This window comes from Prionailurus bengalensis, chromosome A1 (assembly GCF_016509475.1).
Source record: "Prionailurus bengalensis isolate Pbe53 chromosome A1, Fcat_Pben_1.1_paternal_pri, whole genome shotgun sequence".
Classification (NCBI taxonomy): Eukaryota; Metazoa; Chordata; class Mammalia; order Carnivora; family Felidae; genus Prionailurus; species Prionailurus bengalensis.
In genome coordinates, this window is record NC_057343.1 from 134,423,920 (window position 1) to 134,450,216 (window position 26,297).

The 26,297-nt window shown below is 41.1% G+C and overlaps 1 protein-coding gene across 9 annotated transcripts in view; it reads left to right on the forward strand.

The window, feature by feature from the left end:
- MAST4 (microtubule associated serine/threonine kinase family member 4) overlaps positions 1 to 26,297 on the forward strand; it is a 567,241-nt gene that overhangs the window by 205,821 nt on the left and 335,123 nt on the right. The window contains exon 1 of one of the 9 annotated variants that reach the window (XM_043591603.1): positions 12,835 to 12,989. The exons of 7 other annotated variants lie outside the window; for them this stretch is intronic. In XM_043591603.1, coding sequence (XP_043447538.1) covers positions 12,951 to 12,989 — 39 coding nt within the window. In that variant the 5' untranslated portion in view covers positions 12,835 to 12,950. Of the gene's footprint in view, positions 1 to 12,834; positions 12,990 to 26,297 lie in introns of those variants that run through there. One more of the 9 variants, XM_043591630.1, reaches the window with a different exon arrangement.

The following is a 26,297-nucleotide window of genomic DNA, read 5'->3' on the forward strand; positions in this document are numbered from 1 at the left end:
AAACAGGGTGAAGTGCACTAATGTAAACTAATGTAACGTGCACTGATGTAACTAATGGTCTATTGTCCAGTAGGTGGCGCATTAGCAAATCTCATTTGCAACTGAGAACTAAAGATGTTGATGGTTTTTTTTTTTTTTCAAAATAAGTTTTAATTATAAACTTTATATACAGATTGTGGTACAATGATTTTAATAAAGTGAAATAGTAAGTAAAAAGTACAAAAAGCAAAGCTGGCTCCTCCCCTTTAGTGAAGTATCAAAGGTTTGTTCATATCCCCCAGTTAGTGATGCAGTAAGTGAACAGTCTTTAAAATGGTCTCAGGGAGACTGTAAATTGCTGCACTAGAAACCAGGACCCCAAACAAATCAGGCCCGAGTTACCACTGCCCAAATAATTGCCCTGCAAGAGTGAACACTGAGGAGCCAGGACCTTCCAGCAAACATGGGCACCCATAAAAACATGGTTGAAGTTATTCTAAAAATAGCGGTAGTGTAGCAAAATCTCTCCCACCTCCAATTAAGTAACAACAGGATGATGTGCGAACTCTAAAGCACGAAGTTAGAGCATAAATAAATGGTGCATATTGCATTAGAGAAGTGAGCCCTTCTGTTTCTTCCAACACTCAAACTGCATTTCAGAGTACGTGTGGGGTCACTTGCTTGTGTGTGCAGAGAGCTGGTTCCACCGTCCCACACTGATGGTCCATCCCACGTGGAGTTACTGATCCCTCGAGTCATAGAGGATCCTAGGGGCCTTGTGCATTGCCGCCGGTGACGCCATTGACTGCCTCCTGCGGGCGTTTGTGTCCTCCCGGGCCTTCAGCTTCAGGGGCGTCAGGCCCTCCGCCCCTGGTGCTGCAAACTGCAGGGACATGCCTTTGGCGTGTGCGTTTCCTCCTCCGGGATCTGCGCAGTCGAAATGTGCGCAACGTCAATCTCATGGCGGCTGTCCCCATCCAGAAGCAAGACGCATCCATAATGCATGTTAAGGGAAAGGCATACCCTACATTCAAGGTGGTTTACTAAGTCAAGTGGAAAAAAGCAATTGGACTACTGAAGGCTAATTTTCTATTAGCAAAATGGCAGGAAGAACTTTTTAAAAGCTAGTGTCTGGTTGAAATTAAAATGCTTTATCATGTCACATGGCGACTTGTTCCACATTTGGGCTGCAGATCACTGCTGGACGTTAGAGAATATGTTAATCTTGGTAGTATCTTGAGTTCTAGGGAATAATACATGGTAGGTGTTTGGGTATCTTAGGCTTATGTGTTTGAATTATGTTAAGAAAATGTTGAATGCTTGAACAGCTGGGGCCATGCTTTCCAGTAACTTTAAAAAAAAAACATTTTAGTGGAACCTGGTAGGTGTAACTTCTTGAAGAAATCAACTTCATATTACTGGAATGTATTATTAGAAACTCTACTGCATGTGCGATTAAATACCACTGCTAAACGAGTAACTCCATGCTAAAAGTCTATTAGTTACAGTTTTTATACTCAAAGGTGGTTAAAGATGTTTCTTCAGAAGCATGCAAAGGAAGTGACTTTCTCACTTCTTAAATGCAAGTATCCCCTTGTGAAACTGGTACATAGCTCTAAAACCTGTATTTCAGAAGACAAGTAAGGATTGAGAGAAAATCCTGCTTTCCTGTAACACATTAGAATTTTATTACATATTTTCCCTAAAGAAATCTATATTGTTACTGATGGCTTAGACTAAGGAATCTCTCTGTATTGTTTCACAAAATGGACCCAGATTTGATCTATTAATATTTTCAGTAGGTAAAACAGTCATGATACACATAGGCTATTATATCTACTTTTCTTTAGAGGATAGTTAAATGATATAATGAATGGGCTTTTCACAGATGTCCTTTTCTCCTGTCTCAGAGGAGAGTGGTGACAGGCATTCACGGTTGTCAGGTGAGCTGTGAAATCTTCACTAGTTTGGGTAGCACTGGAGAAACCTCAAGAGGAAAAGCTGAAGAATCCTGTTTGCTTTTAATAATTGAGTCATGTAATGTGTTTAGTAAGGCCAAGACTGAGAGGACTTATCCTGTTCACTGAACTTCAATTCTAGAGGAAGATTGTGCAAAAAGTGCCTTGTCTTTCCATGAAAATGTTAAGACTTTGGTGAAAAGAGATTAAAGTCATATTCTTTTATAGCTACAGGAATTGATCCTTCTTTTCCTTTACTGTTTTCCATCACCGTCTCCCCAGCCCTTTTCTCAAGTTTTATAATCTCTTGTGCGGAAGATCATAGGAACTCCATAGTAAGAAGTCCCCTACTACCCCCTGGCTTAGTACTCCTGTGCCCTTTAGACCCATGGTTGCCTGACTTCTCCGTACAGTGCAATCACCTGGAGAGCTTCAGAAACTACTGTTGCCTGGGGCCCACCCTGGGAGATTGTAATTGAATTGATCTGGGTGTGACCTTAGATTTTGGAATTTATAAAATATCTTCCAGTGATTCTAATGGGCTGATAAATTGGGAAATCTCCCTTATTCTCTGCATGCCTTTTGAGTTCATCTATCCTTCATACTTGGGCAGAGCAGCTCCTTGAATTTATGTCTTTGTGTCTCTACTGATATCCTGTGCTTTGTTTCTGTGTCTTGGGATCCCATGACTGCGTTCGGGTGGGACTGAGTCTTTCTTTCCTTCTCGTGTTCTCAGCATTCATCATAATGCCTGGCTTATAGTCAATGTCCAGCAGTTGGTTTTTGAATCAAGGGGATACACACACACACACACACACAAGATGTAAACAAATTGATTCACATGCTTCTGACTCAGGGCAGTTGTATTGCCCAGGTAGATATTTCTCCTTTACTTGAAGAGCACAGATTTTCTAATCTGCTTTCTTTGCTCAAAGCAGTGATAAGTATATAAAATTAAAGAGGAATGTGTTCTGTTGTGTGGTATTAGCTAAAGTCACAAAGGCCAGCTTTAGATAAGAGGACAAAGAAGGGCTAAGCCTGTATTCAATAAAGCTCAAGGAAATGATTGTCAAATGTTGTCAGTTTCTAACAGAATAATTCCCCTATGGTCTTACTTACAGAATATTAATTTTTCTAATTGATGATAATCTGGTCAATTTATTGTAGCATTAAAAATGCAAATTAGTTACCACACCACAATATTCACTGATGTGCCTGAGACTTTTTAAATTTTATTTTATTAGGTGATAATGGGAGGCATAATTGTTAATGTTCGATTCTGGCAAAATACAATTAGTTTCTGTGAAACACATTGCGCATTAATGATATCATTAAGATTAATGGATATAAATGAATGACCAAAGGATCTCAAACAGAACGTAGTGACTTTATATCAGTCTGTAAAACTTGAGATAGATTCCCTTGATTTTTAAGGATAATGTGCTTGAGCTGTGTTCTTAGATAGACTACAGAGAAACTAAATCTAAGAAATTAAATCACCTCTCAACAAGATCAGTTTTCAAACATTTACTGTCATGTTTTGAGAATATTAATTTTTGTTAAAGCTACTCCTTAGTTTTACTTAAAGAACTATTTTAAAGACAACTTTTAATAGCAATTTCCAGGTCCTTTATATATAAAGGCTATGTATATTTTGTTGTTGACAAAACCTAAAGGTAATGTATCACTGTTCTTTGGAATTAGATATGATTTCATGGTGGTCTTTGTAGAACAAGATGTTCTACAATAGAAATTTATTGCATTTATCATATTGAAATATTAAGAAAGCTAGACAAGTGTTTTGATTTTTCTTGAGCTAAGAGAAGGAGAAAGAAAAAAAACAGAGGCTGCTCATCAAACTCTTCTGGAAGAGTCACAGACTAAATGTGTGACAGAATCCCAAGAATCACATAGTATTTTGGATATAAATGCATGACTGTATGTTCTTGAAGTGTAGGACACTTAACCCCTAAAACAAACAAACAAGCAAACAAACATACAAACAAAAAAAGCAAAAACAAAAAAAAGAGTTTATCTGTCATCTGTACAGTTGAAATTTAAACACTGTTTTCAACATCATTTTTCTGATCTAGGTAGACATTAATATTGTGTGATTGGGCACTGCTTCATGTGACTTCTCCCTGAGTATTTATCCTTGGTCTGACCTTCATTTGGTCTTCTGTTCGTCCCCCTATATGCATATTCAAACATGGGTATGCACACATTTGTTTTTTATTTGTGTGTCTCTTTGAAGGTCTGGCAGGGGAGCTCTTGCCCTTGGATTTCTGTTAAAGCATCCATGGGATGAACGGGGATGGCAGACGAGGAAAGGGGAGGTGTTTGGGAGCTTAGCTGCTGTCTGGGCATTGGTCTCTGACTCAGAAGTTCCAATCCTTAGGTTTGCTCTGCCTTTTTTTTAAGCTGATTTAGGACTTTGGGCTCTTCTGTTAATCTCATTGCCTCACTTTCCTTGTTGGTAAATTGGGCCAGTCTCTTGCCTTGCTACTTTGCAAGAAACTGATGAGGATTAATGCAATAGACTCTGGAGCACATTTTGTGTTTCTCTGAAGAGCACGTTTAAAGGGAAGAGTTCGTACCGTCGAAAAGGGAGAGTTTCTCGACAGAGTTCGTACCGCCAAGAAGCAGTGTTGTATCATGTTGCTGTGTTACGCGGTCATGTCCCAAGGAGTACTCCTTGCCGTTATCTGAAAAGGAGTTGCTGGAAGCAGCTCTATGTCTTTGCCCGTTGGAGTGGAATGATGTGTTAGTGCAGGGTGATGGAAAGAAGGGCCAACCACATGTGGGGTTCAGTGGAGTCACTAACAGGTTTCACACACAACGTCTGACTTGGATATGCTTGCCTGAAACAGGCTGAGGTGTTTCTTAATACCCTTTTGTGTGTACCTCTTATCCTTACTTAGCTCCAAAGTATTTGTGAAGAGACACCAAAAGTGCTTGGCTATGTGCGCACAATGCAAACAAGACCTGGAAGAGGTTCCCATTCAAAACCTCAGGATTAATCTACGTTGGTGTCTCAAGGTAGAGTCAGGCTGTAGATGTGATTGTAGGGTTTAAAGCAGTTAGCTTGCACACGGCTCTTCATGTCTGTATCGTAAGTGTGTCAGTATAAACATACAGACCTAGAAAGAATGCTTACTACTTCATGTATGCAGTCCGGCCCTAATTTCATTGAACATGCTGTCCTTGGTCACTCAGGTTCTAAATTCCACAGTGACTAGCTTGGTTTTTCTCCTTAGAATATTTTTCCGATCCCTCCCTCCCCCACTGCCTTGTGCTTACTTTTGTTTGAGAATTGTAGCTAGGTTAACATTACATTTAACCTAGATCTTAGCTTCCTGTCAGTGTGAGATTAAGAAACAGTTTAGTGTGCGTGGTCTGAAAGTGCTGTTGTAATCTCTGATTCAGTAGCTGTACTTGAAATAGGGACAAGTCAGTTCCAAATTTTTCAAAATTATCTTGCTTCATTTTTTATCTCTAGGTATATCTGGTCACTTTAGGAATAATTGTGGGACTGTCTCTTTGCTTCCAAAGCTCATGAAATATTTAGTTGATGCCAGGAGTGTTATCATTTACATATATACCTACTGACTTACTTGTTTCTAAAGTTCATCTGGTTGATAGGCCTCCTGTAGAGTCAAGACTGCCAATGTCACTTCATTCATCTTCTCTGATCTTGATAGATCTATTAATATTGAAATACAGGAGTTTGCTAACCACTGGTTCACACTCCCAGTGTTAGCTGTGTATCATTTAGAGATGAAGGGGCATAATTGAAAAAAATATATTAGAGCTATTTCCAATTGTCAGATCTTCATAAATGCTCTCGTATGAAAAAAATGAAGTTGTATTACCCAGTTTTATTAGAAATGCTATATTTTGCTGGATCCGTGTGTTCGCAAACTAGAGAATATTTTCCTGCTGTGATTGATGTTAGGGCATTTATGGGGATAGTCTGCTATATTTCATATGTATATGAGGATGTCATTGTTAAAATGTTCAAAAGAAAATTATGTATGTGATTTATATTTTATTATTTCCTTCTAGGATGTAATTTTTTCAATACCGTGATTCCTGTCATATTGTCAGTAGTGATTTGATGGGTAATATGCCAGAAATAATTAGATAAAAAAAAGGTGATGCAAACGTCAAGACAATATAGCTTTCTTATGAAAAGCCTTGAGCGAAATCATGCATGTTACATTGTAGAAATCACCAATTGCATACATTTAAAGAGTCTTCAGGATTACAGGCGGGATGGAAAATGGAGCTAAATGCAGGCAGCGTGGGATGCAGCATATTTTATAGGCATATGCTTGCTGCTGACCCCCACCTGCAATTTCTGCTAAATGAAACATGTGTTTTAGAAAATGCTACTCTTGGATAAATTCAGCCTTTGGTGTATCGTCAGTGGGAAGGTGTGAGATCCCTCCCCTTTCCTAGGAGTAGGAAAAATTCTGTCTTTCTCTAGAAGGCAGGCAGCCTATCCTTTGTTTTAGTCCTCTTCCTTACAGGTTTGAAAATTTTGCTTTGGGGAGAAAAAGACATACAGTGTGAAGTAGTTCTTTACCTTTGTTGACCATAGAGATTAGAACTTTATTTTAACATTTCAGATGACGTTTAAAATCTAGGACAAGGGAATTCATGATTTCACTGTTGCCTCCTGAGCATAATATCTCCTGGGACTTTGAACAGAATGGAACCTGCATCCAGGTGTCTTTTTACTTTTTGGGCATTGATGACACTGGTGATATATATCTGGCTCACTTGCATGCTACTTTAATGAACAACAAATATTGCTAGAGATTAGGCAGGAGTAACTTCAGACAAGAATCTTGTCATATTACAGTATTAATATTAGGCACAAAGGAAGATGAATGTCCTTTGGAGCCAAGTATGTAACCTGTTCTCAGAGTTGGCACGCAGACTGTGGTGTGCGTTTCGGCCCCCGCACTTCAGCCCACCCCTGGTGTCAGCATGCTTGCTGCTTTCTGACTTGGGAGAATGGCAGTGAGAAGCGACTGCTGGGGAGCTGAGCTGTGTCCTCTGCCTCTCGCGTGTTCCTGCGCAGGGCGTAGGAGCCTTAAAGCCAGAAGGTGGCTGAATGGTATGTGTTGTTGATACTCTGCAGGCTGATGTGGCCTGAAAGATAATAGAAGAGGAAGGAAAGTGTGGACACATGGCTATGGGGCCAGGAGGCCCTGCCTGAAGGACAGTAGGGTCAACTTCCCAAACTTCCCAATTTCCTCCTTTCCCTATCTTCCTGATCTGAAGCCTATTGTCATATCTTCAATTTATGTGATAGAAACTGAAGCTCCAGGAAGTTAAGGGACTTGCCCCAAGCTACCAGATTCCTCTTTGGCAGAGCCTGGGCAGGGATGGCTCTCTGTGCAGGGTCCTTTCTGCTGAGGATGCTGGAGAGTCACGACTTCCAGAAAATGAAGGGAAGTTTCAGTATTGCTCCGAACAGGATGAACAGCCTCGCCCTGAGTCATTTCATCTAAAAGGAAAGGGAGATTTAAGGAGTGCCTTCCTTGGTAAATTCCAGAAAAGATGAAGAGTATTGGACCAGGAAATTAAGAGCTGCCAGAAAGCCCCACAGGTGAATGGGAATGTGTATCATGCCTGATACAATAACTGAAAGGTTACCTTTGGTTGTGTGGAATTTACATGATTGTAAAAATATTACGCTGTATTTAGAATTGAATCGTTTTGGAGCCACCAGAAGCGTAAAGAGTTGATCAAACTCAGAGGGAGTCCCCTGAGGCACAGAGACATCTAAGAAGAAAGCAGAGCCCATCCTCCATAACTTGTCTCTGGCTGCCCTCTTCTTCCTCCTCCTTCCCCAGAGGTCCTCTCCAGCTTCTTTCCTGATGCAGTGGAAACCCTGCTCCTTTGCTCTTTTAGAGACACATGGCCTGTGGAATCTGACATTCCTTAATGCTCTTTCTGATGTGTTCTCACCAGTGACACCTTACAACGTGGTAGTTTTAGGAGCTAAAAATATCTGACGCCTTCCATGTGTTTTCATTCACCTTGGAAGTCCTTTTTCCTCCTTTGCGTAGACCCAAACAGGCAATAAGGTGGTTGGGAACCAAAATTGGAGAGTCAGCCTGAAGGGCTGGTATCTCAGTCTGCCTTTCCTTGACTGTGTGATCTTAGGAAGTTACTTGACTTCTCTGGGGGTCAGTTTCCTCATCTGTAAAATGGGGAAAATATCTATTTGATATAGTTGGTGTAAGGATTAAATGAGATGAACTGTATAAAGTACTTAGAAAAGAGATTGGCACATAGTGTGTGATCAATAAATGTTGACTGTTATTATTTAGAAGTAAAACATGGAGGAAAATAAAGTGCAAAAATTGGGGAGGAATTTAAATGTAAACACGGGAATGAATTTTTGAACGGATCTCCCAGCCACATTGGTCATTGGCATTCAGGGTTTACATTGCAGTATGATTATATTCACAATAATGGAGAGTTGTATGCATTCTTGGGAATAGCCTGTTTCTCCTTTTAAGTTCTTATGACTTTGATATTACTTTTTCTTAAATATAGACACGGTCATTGGCCATTGACATTGACCTTACGAGTGGAAAAAGTAGTCAGTGAAGAAGGATTTGTCTACTTGGCCACATACACTTAACTGGCCAATGCACATACATAAAAGATACATGCATCCTTGGTCTGTTATCTAAAAGTAACAGACAGGCTATGGTGGTTAATGCATTTTGTGGCTGTTTGTCTACTTTACTCAAGCAGAAGTAGTGATCACTGACACACACGTGCAAGAAAAGACGACGGCACGATCCCCCCACAGATTGTGCTGATAGTACTAGAAATCATGTTTGGAGTATCCTGACCGCTCTTACTGATGGGATGAGGGACAGGGAACAGTGGCATTCTTCTGACACTGCTCTCTGTGGCTGATGTGAAGGGAGAAGCCTCTTCCTCCACCAGGAAACGGTTCTCTCAGTCCTCTCTGATCTGGGCCTCCTTAGCTTGTGTGTAGGTGGTCCCAGGGCCAAGACTGGGAGCTGCTGGTAGGGAACGGATTAGGTCGGTGCGGTGCGATGGGCAAGGTTAAGTTTGGAAACTTCCGCTATCTTAGGAATGTATGCATGTATATATGTATGCATGCATGTATTTATTTACTTATGTAAGAGAGAGAGAGCATGTAGGCAGGGGAGGTGCAGAGAGAGAGAGGAGGACAGGGGATCCAAAGTGGGCTCTGTGCTGGCAGCAGTGAGCCCGTTGTGGGGCCTGAACCCACCAACCAACCATGAAATCATGACTGGGGCTGAAGGCGGACACTCAACGGACCGAGCTACCCGGGCACCCCTATCTTAGGTTTTTCAAAAAACTCCTCAAAGTGTTCCTCGTGGCAGTTTTTCAGTGAACCTTAAGTTGCTGCAGAGTGGGTATAATCAGAACGAATGTTTACTTTGGGGTAACCAGTGTGAAACTAGTGAAGAGAGGTAACTTCTTTTTAAATTTGTGAAAAATTTAAAAAGTTAAATTTAAAAAGTTAACTCACCAGCTAAATCAGATAGCAAACCTGTATCCTTATACCAAACGATACAACTGTAGACAGGAATTACAAGATCTCAGTCTACCATTTTGTTGAGAATGTGTGTAACCTTATGCTGTCCCCACTCCATCCCCGCTCCCATTTTGCTCAATCAGGATTAGAATTGTTTTTGTTACTGTGAGCCATTTATTGGAATGATCACTAAAATTTGAATTTTACCCGTATCGCAGTGTCCATGGATTTTGAGTGTTCTTTGGAGTAAATTATTCCTGCAATACAGTATGCATGGGGTGTATTCATACAAATACCTTTTTAAAAAAATCAAGTACTGTGAAGCCCCTGGCTTTAGAGTATAATTAATGACAAAAGCTAAGAAATTTTATTTGAATACACATATAAGAGCGTTAAACACTGAGGTTGGTACTTTTTGAATTAACTCACAATATTGTGAACAAATTCCATAAAGGTGTTAAATTGCAGGAAAGATGAGTTTATTAATGGAAATTAGGCTAGATCCTAATTATTACCTGTGAATAGTGTCATCGCTTGAAGTTTTTATTGCATTTTAACACATGGCTTATCTTGATGAGAAAATATATAGCAAAGGGTAAATGTAGCAATTTTCCTTTTACTATTCCCTCTGCTAAGCCATTATTGCTGGATGTTATTTTTCAGCAGCCTTTCATTTTTGTCCCAAATGTTTTTGCCTCTGGCTGGTTTTATTTCTTTAAAATGTATGTATCACTTCTCAAAGTGATACATTTTGACAGGTAATCGATATTTTTTCATACTAGATTTGATGCTGCAGTGGTTCTAATCTTCATCTTAGACTTAGTTAATGGTTGAATACTAAACTAGATTTTTATCTCAAAATATTCTTTTGTTAAGAAACATACTTTCCTCCCTTAACCAAATTCCTTTTTATCACTCCCACCCACCAAACATCTGTAGCTGCCTCGTGCCTGGGATACACAGAGTCAACTTATCTGGGATACACATCACTTGACTCTTTGACAGGGTGTCCTCGAAATGTCTTGAGATAGCATTTGCAGCTAGCTTACCCAATTGGTCACAGAAAAGATAGTTCTGGCCTCTGCTGGGTTTTTTTCTCTCTCTCCTTCCTGGCAACCTATATGAGCTTTATTTCAAGGGGGAAAAAATCTCTTCCCTTCCTTCTCTGTAGGGAAAACTTGCTGTACCCTCCCCTAGACCGTGTTTTCGCTAGGCTGATTAGCACAATGAAGATGGCAGTATTCGGAGCAGAGGCATGTGTAAGGACCCCGGCTTGGCTTTTGCTCTTGAAAGTTCAGGTTCTTAGGTCATGATTTTTTTTTTTCCCTTTTCCTGAAACCAGCTAGGAGTTCCTTATGCCTCTGTGCGCAGATGACAGTGACAGTCTAAGTTGGTAAATATATTCTTACCTGCTGCCAAGGCACTTTGTCTAAGATGCCACTTCAAATTTCAGGCAACTGTTCGTGCTCCTCTCTCAGGAGGGTGACTTGAGGGAGAAAGGTCAACAACTGTCATACCTTTTGCTTTCAATGAAGGAAAAGGTCTCCCTTTTGCAGGAAAAGATTCAAGTACAGGTGGGCCTGTCAAGAATGGGGACCTATTTCCACCAGCTTGGCAGATCTCTCACAGGTAGGAAGCAGACCTTACCCTCCAGGCTTTCAGGCTTTTTCTTTGGGTTGTTTCCTTCCTTTTTGTTTGTTTGTTTTCCTTTTTGTTTTGTCCTTCCATGTAAATAAACACATCCGGTTTTTTGAAATCGGTTTCAAACCATTGTTTGCAATAGAATTTTTTGGTGCCTTTTGGCTTGCCCACGGATCAGTTTGGTGCTCGCTCTTTGCTTTTAGAGATTGCACTACTTGTGCACATGGGAAAGAGAACTAAAAACTCCCTGGGGTTTTGTTCCTTAAGTGGTGTCAAATGTGCACACGTAAGTGGAAGAGCACACTGACACCCTTCTCTGCTGATGCCTCTGCTAGTGGTGGCATTTTTTGACAAGGTTTCTCTTTGTCTGAAGATATATGCGAAGACTGTTTGGGAACATAAAATGCAATCAATTTTCCTCAGTGGTTAGATTCATAAATCCCCAAGCTATTTTTAATGACATAATCTAATCAATTGATAGCTCGCCTAATAGTGTGTTGACAGCCAGAAAGAGACAGGAAGCTCGTGTAATAGCAGATGGGTGGGTAAGGAACCTCTAATACTTCTTTCCCCGCCCCCCACACTTAGACTTCAGATATCTGGGCTAAGGTAAAACCCAGGAAATGAGGACTTAAAAAAAAAAAAATGCTCTTGTCTTACTCCCTTTCATTCAAGAGAAAGTCTGTCTAATGGAGAGAGTGAAGGCGAATGTGGTTTTCAGATGAATTGCAGAGGGTCCTAGAATCTGCCTCCTCAGAACCCAACTATAATCTCAATTTCAATATCTTGAGAATAGAAATCAAGGGAGAATAATTTATTATAAATTGGTAGTATCGTATTTCGTTACTCCTGGGCCAGGCCAGTAATGAAAACTTAATATTCATCTCTTGGTTGCTTTGAATTGAAATCAGATGAGGAGGAGCGGAGTAAACAAGATGAAACAGACTGTGAAATTGCACATGATGGGAATCTTTTTTTTTTTTTTTTTGCTGCTGATAGACTGTAAATAGGTTAATATTCCAACTAATGATGGCTCTTAGAATTTCTTCTGCCTTTTTACATTTTGGTCAGGTATCAACAAAACTTAAGTTACTATCAGGAGGGAAATTGTTATCGAAAATGTTTCTGTCTTTTGGCCAGGAATCCACTGGCAAGGTATTTATGTAAATGAATGGGCTTTCACCCTGGGAAGTGTGAAGTGTTTTGCCAAGGCAGGAAGAGCAGCCGCCCAGAGCCCTCTGTTTTCAGGGTTTCAGGCAGCGTGTTCTGCTCCGTTTTTTCTTTGATGCCATCAGAAAGGATGAGCGGCAGGCACAGTGGTGCTGCTTGGCTGACCAGCTGTGCCCTGGTTTTTCACCGTCCCAGTCAGTGGCTGCCTTTTACGGAGGTGTCTGTCACCCCTGATTTACTTAGCCACTTCGACCTTATCGTTGCTTCAGAAGGGGCTTGACCCACAGCCGCTGCCGAAAGCCATTTACGGGTCGCCCGGAATGCCAGAGCCAGCATTTAGAAGGAGAAGGCGAAACAGGGATCCCACGATTTCCCCTCTGATAGCAGGAGCCGACTCCGCCTGGCTAAACGCATTAGGTACCTGAGCCCACTTGCTGCGCTCTCCCAGCGAACTGCAAGCCTCCGTGATCTCCGAAGTTGCTGGAGTGCATAACTAAGTGGGACCAGCTGACTCTGGGCTCCAATCAGCTAGAGCGTGATGTAAGTGTTCAGCAGCTGCCGGGCTCTGAATTAGCGTGCCGAAGTAGAGGTAGTACAGCATGGCTAGACTGTTGTGAGGCTCAGAGAAAGCGGAGGGGGAGATGGATGAGTCCAGCATTCTAAGACGAAGAGGGCTCCAGGTAGGAGATGCTTCCGTTCTTGAAATGTAGCATCGTGAGTGGTCTGCCATTGCGGGTTTCCAAGTTCCCTTTTCATTCCTGGACTGGGCACAAATACGTGTACGGTTCTTCGTATCCACTTGGCGATGTGATGTGCTAAGTCTCTAGTTACGGGGTTCGGTGACATATCACAGGGTTCAATGAGAAAGGCTGTTTTGTCAGAGACAATAGATAGGACTCGGAGTTTGGTACTTTGTGGGTTGTTTTCCTGCTGGGTGTTCAAGAATAGTTGAATTGTGGCTGGCGGTGACAGCTGATGAGCCGATTTGGCATTCTGTCAAGTGTCTGGGAAGTCTGTGGAGGGTGGCAACTCCATTCAGTTCTGGGAACACAGGACTCACTTTTGTGTCAGGATCAACCTCCGAGCCGCAGCGGCATCTGTCTGATGGCCTTGCAGATGTGTGCAGCTGCTGGGAGTTTTCTTCTGCCAGTGAGATGAAAGTTTCTGCTGGTAGTTCAATCAGAGTTGTCTATAATTTGTTTATGTTGAGATGAGGAAAAGATACGTTATCTTACTGCCTTGATGATTGTGCCCGAGTTTCTCTAATTAAATTACTCCGGCTTGAGTGTAGAAATGTATTCCAAGTTAAAACTTGGCAAATCAGACAACTTGAAAAAACAAAACAAAACATCTGCTTAGTTGTTTGTGAGTTTCAGGAAGCCAAAACGTAAGTATGTTCAAAATTAGTATGTTTAACTCCTTGATAACTTTTTCCTGTATTTAGGTGGTGTTTTTATTTTTTTTCTGAAAGAATCTAATGACTAGCCATTGTTAAACTCTCATTCATTATTTTTGAAAAAAAAAATCAGAAACATACTTGATCGTACAGAATATATAGACAGGGCATATCTAGAAATGCTTCCAGATAGTCCTTAATAGTCTTTGACTCACAGCTGGTCGAGTTGTCTGCTTTTTGTTCTCAGTGTCAATTACTAATTCAACTATAATTCATATTATAATATTGTGGGCAAATTAAAGGATTATCTGCAGGTAAACAAAAGAGGGATTAAAGAAATTGGGGTTAAATGTCATCTATTGTTCCCAACCTACGTAAACAGACTGCCTCTTTAATGATTTTCACTGTGGTCATTGTTTTGAATGTACAGTGCTGTTAGTCACTGCTGTGGATTTCCTTTTCTTTGTTTTCATCCCATCTATAAAGTTCTGGTAATGCACAGCTGTTTGTGTGGCTCCATGTCCTCTTTGGGGTCATTGGTTAAATATGGAAAGTCTCTTTGTCAAAAAGATGATAAGCTATTAAACTCCTAGGGGTTCTGCTTATTCATCAATGGCAATTCTGCTAAGTTTCCTCTTTCCTTTAATGCATTTTAGATGATTGTTTAATGTATATTTGATAAGAAACTCCTTTTCGTGCTTCATTTCTCTAGTATACATTCTCATCACTTCGGAGGGCATGATTGAAATATGGTGCTTTTGAGGAGTCTAGATCTCACAGAACTTTTAATTTTAGAAATAAATCATTATTGTGGTTATTTAAAATACTAGAGTTACCTTTTATCTAAAAGATTTGTGACAAAACAAAGGAAACATAGCTCATTAATACAGTACTTAGAGTGCTGGCTGGTCATTGTACTTAACATACTTTTACTATATCTGCCATAATCTATGAGAGAATGGATAGGATGTCTGATTTCTTTTATGAATGAGAAAAGTCTTCATGCTGTGAGGAATAACAATATAAAAGTGTCTAAAAGTTCTGCCACCTCATAGTTACAACTTAACTTTGACTAAAACCTATTTTTCTTTTACTCCCATTGTATCTAATATTTTTTAAAAGACATCTCTTATACAGAGTAGCTATTTTAAGAAACTGCTGTATAAGGAATCTATTTACAAAATACAAAATTTAAGCATGTGTTTGTATTAGGAAAGATGTCACTGTGGAGTTCGTGAGAATAACGCCACCTAGTGAATTTAAGAATTAAGTTAATTTACAAATACACACTATTTGAAACATTTCAACATGCAAATGAGATACATCTGTAGTGGTGAGGCTAGGCTGAAACCTACACATTTTGTGGTCCTGATACAGACGCTGTGTTTTGCGAGGTAATTTTGAGCAAGTCCTGTACCCTCAGCATATGATTATTTTTCCATCAAATGCACATTGTAGCATAAGACCTTTGAGTGTAGTAAGTAGGACAGAAATATAAATGAGGTTTTTAAAAGTTAATGGCTATATAATAAGTACACTAGCCTATGGTAGGCACTCAGTAAATACGTTGTTGAAAAGCAAGGGCTAATATTTCTTTTTATAACATATATCATAACGAGCAAGATGAAATAATTAGATCTTTACTCCATGCATACTATTTGAATTTGTTTTTAAGTGAGAAGGATCAGCAGTAAAGACAGTAAACACTATTTATTTATAGGGATCATTTTGACAGGACTATAGGATTTTGTACAATAATAAGAGTCTGTTGGTGTGCCGCACTGAATAAATGCATAGCGTGTGGAACAGACCAGTTTTTTAAATAACATAAAGCCTAGTCAAAAATCTGGAGCACACAAATACTGTAATTCCATACGACTGAATTTTATAATAATGTAGCATGTGTTTGGAGTAAAATAATGTGGTACGTGTTAAGAACGTATTTTTCCAATTTCAGTACCTCTGGCTCTTAAAACACAGGAATACTAGTGGTATTTTTAATGATTGGTCTTTGGGAAATTATTTTTGGTCAGAACATGTAATTTCTCAAGGCATGACTACCTCATAAAAGGGCAGCACAACTGAGTTGTTCATCTGAAGTGACTGCACTTTTCCGTCTTTTCTGTGGACTGTGTTAATATTTCCAGTACTACTGATAGCCCTTCAATCCCGGCCTTGGAAATGAGAATGGGAGAAAGAGGCCCCAGTGGCTTCCACTGTTGGAATCTGGGAAACTTTTCAGATTGCATCTCAAAACATGGGAAATTCTGACGGATGGATGGGCTTGGGCAGACCTTGGACTTGGGGCAATTTGAATTTCTAGACAGGTCTAATGCATCAAAGGATAACTGGCTCCTTTCAGTGCTAATATTCCTCATACACGGATCATATTTTTTGGCTGTCAGGGAAATTAATTGTTTCGGTGATTTTTGTTATATGTTTCCGTTGTATTTGTTTTAATGAAAGTGTCCCTTATCCCTAATGTGATAGCTCCCAAGCCTGGAGAAAAATGAATAGGCATCGTTAAAGCAGCAAGGAATCACTAAAAGAGGGAGGGGGTCTCCCAGGGAGACATCCTAGGGTTCCTCTCCTGTCCATCCACTTGTGTTTTGCTTTGCCTGGTGTCATCTGTTGATTTCCCTCCTCCCCAGTTACACATGACTGTTTCAATCCACTTCCAGGCTCTCATGTGCAGCTAGAATGTTAAGTTGTTTTTCCTGTGTGGTGCAGTTAACAGCAAAACCTTTTGAATTCAGACTTCTAGATTTTGTTAGGTTTTTTGTTTTGTTTGTCTCCCCCTACACCTGGCCTCATCTCCCAACCTTAACTGAAACAATAGCAAAAACCTAACATTATTACTTTGGCCTGGGCTCTGATTTCCCACCAACCTTTATCTCGAGTTCAGTTTTAGTAAGCAAAGAAGCAGGTGGATTCTTGTGTTCTGACTGGGTGCCCAGCTTCCTCTGTTTCTCAGTCCTTGAATGTAGGTCATTCAAGTCCTGATGTCTGAGTGCGTCTTCTCTGTCAACTTTAATGTGATTCTGGATGTGTTTACACTTGACCTAAAGTTCCACGGCAGTATCATTGTGTGGGACTATTACTCTGTCCTCATTCATTTGAAGACTCTGTATAGTTAGAGGGAGGAAGTTGAGTTAGAGGATTAATAATAGAAAGTTATGATAGTAATACTTGGGGATCAAATACTTTTGTTCTTCAGAGGTTCCAGAAAGGCAAAGAGGCTTCTTTGGGACAGGAAGAATCAGGATGGCAAATGAACTTTTGATAGTGACGAGTACTGCTTGATTAGACCAGCTGTGGCTGTATCTGAAGGGGTGTTTCTTATCCATTGAAGAAGTTCAATTTCTGTCTCTGAGATGGAGATAAAAAGTTGTAGTTTCCTGATTCACAGGATAAGGATAGAATGTCCTCCAGATCTCATGTTCACTCAGATTTCTATTTTATTCTCAATTTTTCTTTTTTTAAGAAAAAATTTTAAAATATTTATTTATTTTTGAGAGAGAAAGAGAGACACAGACACAGAGCATGAGTGAGGGAGGGGCAGAGAGAGAGGGAGACGGAATCAGAAGCAGGCACCAGGCCTTGAGCTGTCAGCACAGAGGCCGACACAGGGCTCGAACTCAGGAGCTGTGAGATCATGACCTGAGCTGAAACCAGACTCTAAACGGACTGAGCCACCCAGGCGCCCCCTGAGTTGTTTTCCTTAACGCCTTTTTGGACCGTGTAAAATAAACAGATTTGAATAGTAGTTCCTCTTTTGCCCCTCCTTATTCTCTGATGCAGCTTGACAAACCAGAAAACTGTCATCTCAGGATTTTTGTCAGTGAAGTACTAATTCTTTAAGTCATCATGTTCCCACCCTTGATTTCTGCGTCTGTGGCCTGCTGTCCCCAAGCCCTAATAATTCTATAAAAATAAGTCCAGAGTGGAAGGCTACCGTCTTTTGCCTTCGAAATTCTGAGGTATCTGGTATCCCTTTGTGTTCAGGCCCTTCTCCAATCCATGCTGGTTGTCAGCTTGGATGCCCACACCAACCGCATGGTTTAAATTTCCCATGTGATTTATTATCGACCTCTGGATAGAGTAAAAACATATCTGACTCTTTTTAATGTAGCCTCAGTCTCCTTTTTTGGTTTCATTGCCAGCTTTTTGCCTTGGAGAACCCTTTCCCATCACCCTCTCTCTCCAGATGCCATAGGTCACCTTCCCATAAAATGTTCTTTCCTTATTTTAAAAAAAAAATTTTTTTTCAACGTTTATTTATTTTTGGGACAGAGAGAGACAGAGCATGAACGGGGGAGGGGCAGAGAGAGAGGGAGACACAGAATCGGAAGCAGGCTCCAGGCTCTGAGCCATCAGCCCAGAGCCTGACGCGGGGCTCGAACTCCCGGACCGCGAGATCGTGACCTGGCTGAAGTCAGACGCTTAACCGACTGCGCCACCCAGGCACCCCTGTTCTTTCCTTATTTTGCCCAACTTCCTGCTGCTCATTAAGAACTACAGCAAATTCTCACTCTTTAATGAAATTTTCCATAATTACTGCATTCCACTCTGGACTTGATAAGAGTCATCATCTATTTTATTTGCACACCTAGTCCTGTTGCATGATGCATTGTTTTAAAATTATTTGAGTGTCCTACACTGAAATTATAAATCCATTGAAAAAAAATTCATGATTTTAGAGTAGATTATGTGTTCAGTGACAATGAATAGCTCTGTAACTTCAGACAAATTGCTAACTACCTCTGTAAAATGGCAATAATAAATAAGGTATTTGAAGGTTGGAGGAGGTTATAAATCCTGTAAGTGCAGTATCTGGCACAGGGTACTTATTTTTTAATTTTTTTTAACATTTATTTATTTTTGAGAGACAGAGACAGAGCGTGAGCAGGGGAGGGGCAGAGAGAGAGGGAGACAGAATCGGAAGCATGCTCCAGGCTCCGAGCTGTCAGCACAGAGCCCGATGTGGGGCTTGAACTCACAGACCACGAGATCATGACCTGAGCGGAAGTCAGACACTTAACTGACTGAACAAACCAGGTACCCCTGGCACACAGTACTTATTAAGTTAACCTTAGTACACTTCCTCTGTATTGCCACAGAGCCTTGCATAGTGTGATTTTAAATAATTAAATGTGGCTATCAGGCAGGATCCAGGCAATAAAAGATGGTGTTCATGAACTGGATAATTTGTGGCGAGTTTAATGAAAAGGAAGGTGTAGGCAGGGTACAGGCAAAGTTTAAGGGATGATGGAGTACTAGAGGCTAGAAGCAACAGGGAGCTATCACCTTCACTAGGCCTGAAGGAGGGAGGTGGGGAGCAGTTGTAGAACCTCAAGACAGAGAAGGCCGGTGACAGGTGCCTTAGGTGAAGCTGCATAGCCAGCCCATGGTGATTCTGCAGGGAGGTGCCAAAGGAACATTGCAACTTCATTTTCCCCCTTCCTTCTGAACTCTTCTGTTCCTCATTGGCAAAACCCAGTCAGAAGCCAGATGGGCAAGTGAGCCCGTGGATGTTATTCATGCAAGCAGAATGCGAGGCCCAGTACAGAGTGGGGACTGGGTCTGGATGGGCGATGGGAGTCCACGCAGCATGGCGTGTATTTAGCATGTGTTGAACTGCTCCCTGCTCTTACTGGCAGCATTTTGTGAGCCACAGTCAATGTTGACATTTTATAGTGCAGATCTCTGGAGGCTGAACTGAGTTTAAGCATTTGAAAAGATTCAAAGCTGCTTTTTTGTGCAAAGCCCTCAACCATTTCCCACTTACATGTAATGATGTCTTTCTAGTCAGCTCTGGATCCTCTTGGGAAAATGTTCCTCCCCTTCTGCTTGAGGATCTGAAGCACATGGGTCTCCTTTGAATCAATAATGCAGGACATCTGCTCTTGAGGTCCTGCAAGCAATCTCAATTTTGAATTGCTCAGCTCTTCAGATGGTGGCACAGAGAAGGGAGGTGTGAGAGGAATATGCCAAGAGATCTCTTCCCATTCCTCCCCCAGCTTCCCTGGAGGTCTGCCCTGTAACACTCTGACTGTCCATCTCTGCTCTCCCCAAAATCCTTTTACAGAGTTACGACTTAACATCATGTCCTTGGCTCTTAGTGAGAGTTGCTAGAAGAAACGGCTTTGAGAGCTGGTCTCTGTGCTTTGTGTAAAACTCCCCTTGAAGTCCTATCCGTTATGATGCGCATTGTCTCTTACATTAGGCCCACATGATAAATCAGCTTAGTGTTCACAACTCACAAAGGGCCTCCCTCTCCAGGTGAACCGGTTTGCCTCTTTGAATCAGATAATGAGAACTGGCTCTGTCTTGCCTCTTTCCTCCCAGGGATGAGAACAGTTTCATACTCGGTTACAGTGGCTCTCTACATAAACATAGCCACCATTTCTCCGCCTAGTTCCCTCTTTTAGGAGTTACATGACCTTATGTATTATGTCTTTTAAAAATCCCAAGTTGCCTGAAAAGGTTTTTCTGTAAGAACTGAAAGTTTAGTACTATTGCACTTAAAACAGTGAAATCATTTCAGGAATGACTTTAGAAGAAGACAAAAGGAGATGGAAAGACCAGCTAATCAATAAACTAGGTAAACTATAAAAATTGTGAATTACATGAACTTCCAGAGATCAATATGCATGCAGCCACCGATCATTTTATCGCTGACACCGGAGCCTAACGAAATTAAAGTGTTTGATTTTACTTGAAACTTAAGTTGCAAATAAATTATGAGTTACGGAAGAGCTTTTTCAAGTGTCTTAGCATGTATTTGTCTTGGAAGCAAAGTCATGGAGGTTGGCAAATGACTTTTGAGACATGCATGTTAGCAGACAATTTTGCCGTTAAAATCATGGTTTTGACAATTATTGCATGATGGGGGAAAACGCTGGCACTAATAATTTGAAGTGAAGAAAGGTAACTAAACCGTGTACATAATGCACATTTAATCCCACAGACATTAGTCTGTGAGGCAGGGATGAGAAGCTGGAAGGAGGGGGGGAAGAGAAAAAAATAACGGATCTAACATATATGAATATACCTAACACAGGTTAAGAATGCATTTTGTTCTTCATGTAAAACAACAGGAAGAAAAGGCACTGAAAGGTTAATTGTATCTTGATGGTGGGATCTAAACATTTTTCTTTGAACTGGTCTATAGTAAGCATCTATTACTTTGTCATCTTTCAAAACTGTGGGATTTGGGGGCCTAGTTTTAATTCTTTGGCATTGTTGTCTCAGAAGAAGTTTTATAGTACTCAACAACATCACTGAGAAGCTCTTCAAGATGCTTTTTTTATTTTTTATTTTATTTTGTGCATCTTTATGGAATTGAGAAAGGTAAATCAATTCTAATGTGATACCTAGTTCCAGACCTTAGGACGGTGGTTCAACTGAATCTGTCCTTTTGAACTACCCGGAGAGTTTCCAAAGCCTGAGGCCTAGATGCAACCTGCGTGAATTAAATTAGCACCTTTCAGCTGTGTGCAGCCGGGATTGAGCCTCTCTGCCCCGAGGGGATTACGTGTCCAAGGAACCCTAAATCATGGAACCTCTACTTCTGTATCTCCAATGCAAGGTTTGACAGACTTCAAAAAGTGTGACGGAGGTTTGGCCTCCTTTTTTCCACTGAGACGTTGGTTTGTTTTTACGGAGAAGGAGGTAGATGCACTCCGTGTATTTGTTTTTTTGACTTCCCAAGCAATAGCAAAGATTGTCATGTGAGAGCTCAAACCAGTAACAAACTCAACTCCAGGGGGGATTTATTAGAGTGGTGCGGCTGGAGGCAGCCTTAGACCATTACCCTGAAAAGACCCAGGGCACTGGTGGTGTCCAGGCCCACTTTTCCATTTTTTTTTAATTGCTGGGATATGCCCCATCATTTGCATCTAGAAACCACCTCAAGGGCCTGGTAAGACCGTTGCTTTGTCCCTTGAAGCATTGTCCTAATGCTTAGATATTACACGCCTGTGGTTTGGAACTCTTACTCTAGATATTCTTCAGTAGTATTCTTGTTGAGTTCTGCACACATTTGCTATTCTACTTAGATTGTGAATGCAGATGCTTTTGATTCTGGCAGTCAAGCATGGAAGTCCATTCTTTGCCTTTCTTTCAATAAATGTATCATAATAATAATGATAGCAGCAGCAGTATATTTTGACCAGGTTGGTGTCAGATCACTGAATATTGGGTCTTGACACTATTGGACTTCCCATCCCAGGCTCCAGCGTTACAGAATGAGTGGAATATGGTACTGACCCACGAGGGGCTTATCATGGGGGAGATGCACGGCTGTTGAGGCAGCAGCCAGGGCTGGGTCCTGAGTCTGTCACTGGGCAGAGGCATACACGACGGGGGTGGCTCTGCCGTGGGAGGCACAAGGCTTTGTGCAGGTGAGGATGTTGCTGCCTGGCAGTGATGAGGTAGGAAGGGTGGTCTAGGCTGGGGAAACAGCCAGGCCTGCGAAAATTGGGCTGGGTCTACCCTTTGGAAAGAGCTGCAAGGTAGTGCGTGGGAGAGACAGGTGGTAGCAAGCCAGAGGCCCAAGAGTGATGCCATGTTGAGGCATCTGGAGGTTACTGTCGAACAATAAGAAGCCATTGAAAGATTGTAAGCAGGGGGCAGAAATCTTTTGCCAGCTGTCAGCTGTGGTGTCACCTGTGCATGAAGAATGCCTGGGAAGAGGCCAGGAACAGCTAGGTTAGGAGCAAGGGGGTGAGGGGTATTGCCACTGTGTGGACACTGTGTCTCTGAAAGTAGAGAAAAGGCGCTTCAGTAGAATTAATGCATGGTGACCTCTTGGGATGGATGGGGAAAGAGCTGGGAGGAGCCAGGGATGATGGCCAAGTCAGATGAAGACCAGAAATAAAAGTGATCTGGATGGTAAGAAGATGATTAGCTCCGAGCATCTGGAGTTTAAAGCAGCTGTGGAAGCCCTAGAAGCACCTTGTAGGTAGAGGTGTTCAATAAGCAGCTTGGACATATGGCCTTAGACTTCCTTCCACACAGAGGTCAAGGCTGGATATAGATTCTGAAGTCATCTGCGTTAAATAATTAATCAAAGTACAGGATGAATAATGAGAGAGTACAATTTCTCACAGCCTAATAGATTTGTTAGAATAACTTTCAAGCATTACTATAACATGTATTTTAACACTTACTTTGCAGGGCTGGTTACAATGATAAAAACAGCAAAGCAGTTTTATGCTTTAGTGTCAGGTCTTGAAGATATATCCAGTTTTGAAGATGTGGGGTTTTGTGTGTGTGTGTGTGTGTGTGTGTGTGTGTGTGTGTGTGTGTATGTGTTTTTGCAGATTGCTTCCAACTTTGACAACTTGCCTACGGGTCTCATTTCAATACAGTTTTGAAAAGGCAAAATGAGACATCCTAAACTAGAGGCTGTAATGGAAAAAGCAATTCATTCTTTTTTTTTTAATTTTATTTTTTATTTTTTAAAATTTACATCCAAATTAGTTAGCATATAGTGAAACAGTGATTTCAGGAGTAGATTAGTGCCCCTTACCCATTTAGCCCGTCCCCCCCCCACAACCCCTCCAGTAACCCTCAGTTCTCCATATTTAAGAGTCTCTTCTGTTGTGTCCCCTTCCCTGTTTTTATATTGTTTTTGTTTCCCTTCCCTTATGTTCATCTGTTTTGTCTCTTAAAGTCCTCATGTGAGTGAAGTCATATGATTTTTGTCTTTCTCTGACTAATTTCACTTAGCATAATACCCTCCAGTTCCATCCACGTAGTTACAAATGGCAAGATTTCATTCTTTTTGATTGCTGAGTAATACTCCGTTGTATATATATATCACATCTTCTTTATCCATTCATCCATCGATGGACATTTGGGCTCTTTCCATTCTTTGGCTATTGTTGATGATGCTGCCATAAACATAAACATAGTGCATGTGTCCCTTTGTTTTTTTAAAAATTTTTTTTAATGTTTATTATTTATTTTTGAGAGAGAGACAGAGTGAGAGTGGGGGAGCAGCAGAGAAAGAGAGAGAGAGAGAAAAAGAAAGAGAGAGAGAGAGAGAGAGAGAGAGAGAGAGAGAATCTGAAGCAGCTCCAGGCTCCGAGCTGTTGTCACAGAGCCCAACATGGGGCTCGAACTCACGAACCGCAAGATCATGACCTGAGCTTAAGTCAGACGCTTAGCCAGCTGAGCCACCCAGGCACCCCGCATGTGTCCCTTTGAAAAGCATACCTGTATCCCTTGGATAAATGCCTAGTAGTGCAATTGCTGGGTCATAGGGTAGTTCTATTTTTAGTTTTTTGAGGAACCTCCATTCTTTTTTTTTAAATTTTTTTTTAAACATTTATTTATTTTTGAGACAGAGAGAGACAGAGCATGAACGGGGGAGGGTCAGAGAAAGGGAGACACAGAATCCGAAACAGGCTCCAGGCTCTGAGCTGTCAGCACAGAGCCCGACGCGGGGCTCGAACTCACGGACCCTGAGATCATGACCTGAGCCGAAGTCGACCGCTTAACCGACTGAGCCACCCAGGCGCCCCAAGGAACCTCCATTCTTAAATGAAGATGACGAGGTTGGTACCATATTGTTTGAAACAGTGAGTGAATTTAAAACCTGAGTGAGATTACATCAAATTCAACAAAGACTTTTCCTTTTCAATGGAATATCTGTAATTGAAGATAGGGGGTTCAGCCAAGAAAGACAGATGGCATATGTGCAACCTTATCAGTTTTCTGACACACTGTTGCCAATTTGTGTATGTATACACAAAGACATTAAATCACATTGATAAAAAACTGAACCCTTTTGGGAGTTATAGGTAGGATGCATTACAATGAGCATGAAATGATTATAGAAAACATGAAGTAGTTTTTAATAGATTGTTTTAGCTTAGTGATCATAGTTAGATAGCAGCTACATCTAGAAATTCATTTTATAGGATTTTCATCATAATGATGTTTTTCCTGATGAGATAGTGGTACTTCTGTATTTTCCAATTGCCTCTTCTTTCAATTTTAGCATTGTTCTGAAAGTGAAGGTGGAATTAGACCATTGATTTGACTGTTTACACTTTTCCCTTAAAACTTTCTTCTAAATATAAATTATTGAGCTCACAGATTCTTTTCCCATTAACTGTTGAGCAATCCAACTAAAAGATACGGTAAATACAGATCGAATTTGGATAGTGTGGTGGATACAATTATTCTCTTAATTGTTCAATCCTCTGTCTACATTCACTCCCCTGCCCAGGCCTCATGGCTTCATCTCAGACAGAGGTACTTCCCCTCAGTTGACTTTGGGCTCAGCTATGTGACTTGCTGGGGCCCATGACCTGTCAGTTAATGAGTCACAAACAGAGGCTTGAAATAAGGTTGTGCTGTTGGTCCTGCCATCTTGCACTTTGGTGATTTACTGTAAGAACAACATGCACTGAGTAGCCATTGGGTCCCAGAACAAACCCTCATCGAACTGTCCTACAGTAACCTGGAGCCAGGAGCCAAGCCTGGGAAACTCAGAGTCTACCTGCAGACATGCCACTGTGAGAATAAATGTTTACTGTTGTAAGCCACTAGTTTTGTATGGGTTTATTATCCAGCCTTATGGTAGCAGTGATGACAATACAGGGAACAAGCTCATGTTGTGGCAAAGACCGTCAGAGCAGTGGCACTGAAATCTAGTAGACTACTGTGTGGATGTTGAACCAATGCCTTTTGCCTGGATTATCCTGGGCATACTGCTGTCATCTAAACTTCAGGTTTGTCATCAGTCAAATGGGAATACTACTTACGCCCCAGGACTGCTATAAAAATAAATAAGATGTACGCATGTAAGTTACTTTGAGCAATGTCAAGCAGCTAGTAAGAAGAACATAGTAAGTGATCATGGCCATTTTCACTGTATTTCTACATAGCTGAGCCTCCCTCTTCTGCTTCCCTTGTACTGTGTGACTTTGCCACATCGTAGTTGTGTGACTCTGGAGCAGGTTAAAACTTTCCTGTGGCTTAGGGGTGTGTGTGTGTGTGTGTGTGTGTGTGTGTGTGTGTGTGTGTATGAATGTATAATGTAAGAGTACTAACACTTACCTAGCAGGATTCTTAGTGGACTACAGCAAAGGTAGGTAAATATCTAATTGTCTTAGTTCAGGCTGCTATAACAAAATAAAGACAAGAGGTCTTAAACAACAAGCATGTATTTCTCACACTTCTGGAGGCTGGCAATGTCAAGGTCAAGGTGCTGCAGATTCCATATCTGGTGAGAGCCATCTTCCTGGCTTACAGATAGCTACCTGCTGGTTCTATCCTCACACAGTGGAGACAAATCTCATTTCTCTTTCTTTTTTTTTAAGGGCATTAACCCCATCATCAGGGCCCCTGCTTCATGACATAGTCTCCCCCTAGTAATCTCCCGACCTCCAAGTCAATCATATTAGGGCTTCACCATACGACTTTGCCTGGGGGCAGGACACAGGCACAAACATTCAGTCCACAGCACTAACCGTGGCTGAGTGAGAGGGCACTTAGTAAAAGTAGCTTTACTATTAAGTTTACTATCCATACATTCCCATCATTTCTTTAAACTCAGGTGTCCATTCCTAGTTCT